General features: G+C 43.8%; 1 protein-coding gene across 1 annotated transcript in view; it reads left to right on the top strand.

The window, feature by feature from the left end:
• myt1la (myelin transcription factor 1-like, a) overlaps nucleotides 1–6,000 on the top strand; it is a 53,270-nt gene that overhangs the window by 41,881 nt on the left and 5,389 nt on the right. Inside the window, exons 13-19 of the mRNA XM_023973918.3 lie at nucleotides 1,378–1,611; nucleotides 2,569–2,690; nucleotides 2,814–2,882; nucleotides 3,049–3,111; nucleotides 4,518–4,601; nucleotides 5,463–5,684; nucleotides 5,846–5,937. Of these exons, the coding sequence (XP_023829686.1) occupies nucleotides 1,378–1,611; nucleotides 2,569–2,690; nucleotides 2,814–2,882; nucleotides 3,049–3,111; nucleotides 4,518–4,601; nucleotides 5,463–5,684; nucleotides 5,846–5,937 (886 nt within the window). The remainder of the gene's footprint in view (nucleotides 1–1,377; nucleotides 1,612–2,568; nucleotides 2,691–2,813; nucleotides 2,883–3,048; nucleotides 3,112–4,517; nucleotides 4,602–5,462; nucleotides 5,685–5,845; nucleotides 5,938–6,000) is intronic.

Genomic DNA, 6,000 nt, shown 5'->3' with positions numbered 1-6,000 from the left:
CCATATTATTTAGGCTTTGCTGCTTTGCTTATTACAGAATAATGCAGTCTGACCTGGCATCCTGTGATTCTGTGTGTGGCACATTCCTTGCATTATGGGGTACAGCCTGCTCTAAAGAGCGACCAATTTGGCAAAATAATTTGCTGTTTGACCTGGAGTTTTAATTTGGGATCTCCCTGCAAAAAAAAAAAATCCTAAATATATACAGTATATATATATATATATTTTACATTCACAAGCCATGTCGTGGGCCTTTCTAAAACTACTTGCGGGCCGCAGTTTGTTACCTCATTAAATAGCTAGCTAACAACCTGGTAACTTTACCAGTATATCCAAACATTTGGGGACAGAAAGAAAGGAAAGGGGATAGCTTCTTGAGGAGCTCAATGGTCATGGCAATGAATACATGTCAGATATCTTGCATGTCATCATCACAAACTTGACATTCTTAAAGAGACAGTGCACAATATTCAATGCAATGCATCTCAATAGGAAAATAGTGCTTTTACACAATGTGGAAACCTAATATTCCACRAATGACTTTTTAATTTCAATGACAAGTATTTGTATCAACGTTTTAGCTTTCTTTATGTCAACAAATGTATTTACATGGTTACATTTTTTTTTTTTTATCTARAGCACAAYATGTGCTTCAGAAGTAACTAGAATTCACATAGGCTATATCTCAGTAGATACAATAAAACCGTATTTTCTGGTGCTCCTAAATTTGATGTTATGCTACCAATGGTGCACCGGTGCTACCAATATATATTTTTAAATTTAGAGCCCCGGTGCAGGGCACGCACAGCCATGAGAGCAGTATAGTATCTAACACTGTGAGACAAAGAGATGCATTGGGCGCGGTGGACTGGAGCCCTTGGCTTTTTAAGACAGCCTGGAATGGATCAATGAGCATTTCAGTTGCCGCTCTCTCTCTCTCTCTCGCTCTCACACTCCCTCTCTCGGTCTCTTTCTAGTAATCATGCCCCCTGTGCAGAGGCAAGAGAGAGTGACCTCTCTGTGAGGACATGGTCTTGCTCTGGCGCAGTCTGTCTCTGTGTGCACCATCGTCATCATCATCATCATCATCAGAGAGCCGCGGGGATATTCCCTGTGTTGTACATTAATCTCCTCTCCACCACAGTGCGGGCTGCAGAGTGGGCCAAAGAGGAGGAGTAATTAGTCTCTCCCTCGCTTTCTCTCTCTGCTTCTCTCCCTCTATCAACCCTCTCCATTCTCTCTCTCTCCTCTTTACCTCCTACAATCTATTTATCGTGCTCCCTTGCTCTCTTCTCCTTCTCATCTTTCTTTCATTCTATTTACCTTACTCTCCCCCTTCTCTCTTCATCCCTCCCTCCATCTCCCTCTCTCTGACAGAGTCCTGATGGGGACGTGGATGACAACAGTACCCTGGACCTGAGTGTGAGCCGTGGGCAGCCTGGGGGTCCTGAGGGGAGTGGCACGGTGCTGACGCCCCTGCAGCCCATGTCCCCCCAGCGCCAGGCCCTGCTMAACAGCAGCCGCTGCTACCAGATGAGTGAGGCCGACTGCTGGGACCTRCCAGTGGACTACACCAAGATCAAGCGCATCACTGACGACGATCACAAAGAGGTATGGGGAAGGGCCGCAGCATTATGGGTAATGTAGTTATGGGGTAATGTGTTTTTGTGTTCAAAATTGAAATCTATTGAACAGAATAGTCCTCTATTATATTCCAATGGTCTCTTGCAGTGGAGGCACAATTCAAAGGTGGCTTATCCAGAAAATATTTTACTCTCTGCGAGTGTTCAATATTCCTTAATGAGCCATAGACCGGCAGCACACAGGTAATGGTGATTTGATTTGGGGGGGTATCCAGTATCCACTGATAGTCTTTCACTGACATCTAGTGGATGCTACCGGTACTGCATTGACTCAATGAGTGAATCTCAATTGTTTTCCTTGATACCTCACATCCTCCCTCATCGTCTCCTTCCCAAAGCACATTGGAGCAGAAGATCTGAGGTTCCTCCCCTCTGAGAAGGAGGAAAGGAAAGAGGAGAAGTGGAATCAAGGAAATACATTTGAGATTCACCCAGTGACTGATTGACGCACACAATTGTGGATTCATGGTTTGTGAGATACATTAAGGCTCAGCAGCATTATATAGTTAGTGCCTGATAGATCATCTTTACACRTTGCACTTTGAATCTCTGCTATTACACAAAGCAACCCATGCAGTAAATTGATACACTTGCAATGTCAGATGAAAAAGCTTGAAGTTGAAGGGGTGTAGTCGTAACCGTGATTGGGCTTGCTAATAAGGCATGGATGAAACATTTTCAGCGGGGCATGAGCATTGAGATTGAGGGGAGAGCGTTTCTTCGGTATTGCTTGATACCAAGAAATTGGATCTTGCTGAGTAATTGAAAAAAAATGGGGATGTGAGATGTGTGGGATGTGAATATGAGTACRAATTGTAATCGTGTACTAATTGAAAAAATGTAGGATGTGTGAATATGCCAATGTTATGGTCATAGGCTACCTGATGACATGATGTAGTCTTCCTTTTTTTCATCCCTCCACCAGGTCGATGACCTGGACCCATTCCAGGACCTTCTGGATGAGCAGCACTATGGAGGGGACGTGACCATGCCCAGCCCCAAACACAAGTACTCCGTCTGCAAGGAGGGCAAGAAGGAACTCATCACGTAAGACCAAAACAAGCTTATTTTGTCATCTCCTTTTTACGACTTGACATTCAGTATACCCTCTTTACCTACCGACCATTTTCCACATCTGATGTTATCATTGTATGTCTGTGTGTTCTCTAGTCTCTCAAACTGCCAGTTAGCTGACAAAAGCATCCGCAGTATGATGACAACCAATGCCCAAGACCTCAAGTAAGCAKAACCCTATTTCTCCAGTGTCTCTGATAGAGACAATTGTGCATTCTATATTTTAGTCTTTACGTAGCCTAGCAGACCAATAGCCTGATAAGTGTTGATGCTGTCAGCTTTGGTATTACCCTGTCCCCTGTAGTCACTCTCCTTGTCCCCTCTGTCCCAGGTGTCCCACTCCGGCATGTGACGGGTCTGGACACATCACTGGGAACTACGCCTCGCACAGGAGGTAGCTTGCAACCCATCATAATGACAAAAAGCCACGCAGGATATTCAGCAGCCCCTAACATTTCAGATTGTAGAAGACAGTGATGCATAGATACATATACAGTATATTACCTATTTTGTAGTGCATACCTGACAGTTGTATTGGTGTGTGGATTGTTTAGACWTCTCTGTTTTCAGTTTCACTGAGCTCTGATAGTCATTTGTTACCGTATATGCATGTACACTACCGTTCAAAAGTTTGGGGTCACTTAGAAATGTCCTTGTTTTTGAAAGAAAAGCACTACTTTGAGAAACAGACGCCTCACAAGTCCTCAACTGGCAGCTTCCTTAAATAGTACCCRCAAAACACCAGTCTCAACGTCAACAGTGAAGAGGCGACTCCAGGATGCTGGCCTACTAGGCAGAGTTAAAAAGAAAAAGGCATATCTCAGACTGGCCAATACAAATAAAAGATTAAGATGGGMAAAAGAACACAGACACTGGATAGAGGAACTCTGCCTAGAAGGCCAGCATCCAGGAGTCGCCTCTTCACTGTTGACATTGAGACTGCTGTTTTGCGGGTACTATTTAATGAAGCTGCCAGTTGAGGACTTGTCAGGCTTCTGTTTCTCAAACTAGACACTCTAATGTACTTGTCCTCTTGCTCAGTTGTGCACCGGAGCCTCCCACTCCTCTCTCTATTCTGGTTAGAGCCAGTTTGCACTGTTCTGTGAAGGGAGTAGTACACAGTGTTGTATGAGATCTTCAGTTTCTTGGCAATTTCTCGCATGGAATAGCCTTCATTTCTCAGAACAAGAATAGACTGACGAGTTTCAGAAGAAAGATATTTGTTTCTGGCCATTTTGAGCCCGTAATCAAACCAACAAATGCTGATGCTCCAGATACTCAACTAGTCTAAAGAAGGACAGTTGTATTGCTTCTTTAATCAGAACAACAGTTTTCAGCTGTGCTAACATAATTGCAAAATGGTTTTCTAATGATCAATTAGACTTTTAAAATGATAAACTTGGATTAGCTACACAACGTGCCATTGGAACACAGAAGTTGCTGGTAATGGGCCTCTGTACCCCTATGTAGATATTCCATTAAAAAGAAAATCAGCTGTTTCCAGCTACAATAGTCATTTACAACATTAACAATATCTACACTGTATTTCTGATTAATTTGATGTTATTTGAATGGACAAAAAAWTTGCTTTTCTTTCAAAAACAAGGACATTTTTAAGTGACCCCAAACATTTGAACAGTAGTGTATAGGTTACATGGTTTGTCTTGAAACCATCTGATACCAACTTTACAGAGCTATCATTCTGAGATGTGATTTGTCTTTTGATGAACTGCAAATGTACTGATGTTGTACTCATACTCTTAAGATGGTAGTGAACTGCACAAGACCTTTCCCCTCTAGTCTGTCAGGCTGTCCACGGGCGAAGAAGAGCGGGATCAAGATACTGCACAGCAAGGAGGACAAGGACGACCAGGAGCCAATTAGGTGAGGGTTGGAACGGATAGTAGTATAGCATCTTGGTAAATTTGTCAACATGCAGATGTAGGATCTTAATTTGAGCCAGTTTGCTACAGCAGGAAAATAATCCCGCAGCAACAGGAAATGTGAATTATTATGTAGATTATAATTAATGGACATTTTTTGTAGGGTTTAATACATTTTTCACAAGGGMAAATCARGTCTGACATTTTAAAGTGAAAAGTACAAACTTTAGAAGCCTTTTTAAACSTTGAATACACTGCAAGCTTGCATTTCCTGCCATGCAGGAAAATTCTCAGCAACAAAAGAGTGATCAAATTAAGATCCTACATCTGTATTCTCTTGAAGTCATAGTCATGCATTTCMCCTCTGATTCTCTACAACCAGTGTAGTACACCTAGTGGGTACAGTACAGTAAAGGTTACCTTTCCACCACTTAAGGAATGCCATAATGTTAAGCGCATATGACCTTGCCGCAAATCATCTAAAGTTCACTATGTGTCCTTTCACCAATCACCTCCCAATCTCTGCACAGCTGTTGCTGCCACCTCTATCCCTGYGAGGTTCACTGGATGTACCATCATCATTAACATTGCAGTCATAATTAACACTGACCTCTCCACTGCCGGGGTGGATCGGCCCGCAGACACACTGTGCTAGTTCTAATCAGCCCAAATGTCACTCTGAAGGACAATGTAGAACCACGAGTAAATGTCTATAAACCGGAGACAGTTTTCATTAGAGTAGCTCATCTTTTTCTAGTTGTCTTTGTATTGTGTGGATGACATTTACCAGGGACAGGTGTGCTGCAAGTGAGGAGAGCGAGGTCGTGACCTGACTGACCTTTGTGACCCCTCCTCTCCGCAGGTGTCCAGTCCCAGGCTGTGATGGACAGGGTCACGTGACGGGGAAGTACGCGTCCCACCGCAGCGCGTCGGGCTGCCCCCTGGCGGCCAAGCGGCAGAARGATGGCTACGTCAACGGCTCCCAGTTTGCATGGAAGTCCGGGAAGACAGAYGGCATGTCGTGCCCGACCCCGGGCTGCGATGGATCAGGACATGTCAGCGGGAGCTTCCTGACCCATCGGAGGTGGGTGGCGCTCTGCATGGCTCTGGTGTAGATGTGTCTACATGTAACTGTGTCTAAATGTAACCAAGTATTGGATCAATAATGTCAATTATGGTTGAGACCAGCAGGGTTGGAGTAATATGATTTTATTCACCAGTMGTGTATATGCCTTTTTTCCTCAGTCTTTCTGGTTGCCCCCGTGCCACCTCAGCCATGAAGAAAGCCAGAATGACTGGGGTAGAAATGTTAACAATCAAGCAACGAGCAAGCAAAGGTAATAACCAGGCACAAATACCAGTCAGAATGCCCCTTGACTATGCCACTTCCTGGTTTTATC

Source organism: Salvelinus sp. IW2-2015, linkage group LG28 (assembly GCF_002910315.2).
Source record: "Salvelinus sp. IW2-2015 linkage group LG28, ASM291031v2, whole genome shotgun sequence".
NCBI lineage: Eukaryota > Metazoa > Chordata > Actinopteri > Salmoniformes > Salmonidae > Salvelinus > Salvelinus sp. IW2-2015.
The sequence above is the reverse complement of the archived record's forward strand: the minus strand, read 5'-3'. Positions and strand labels throughout refer to the sequence as shown.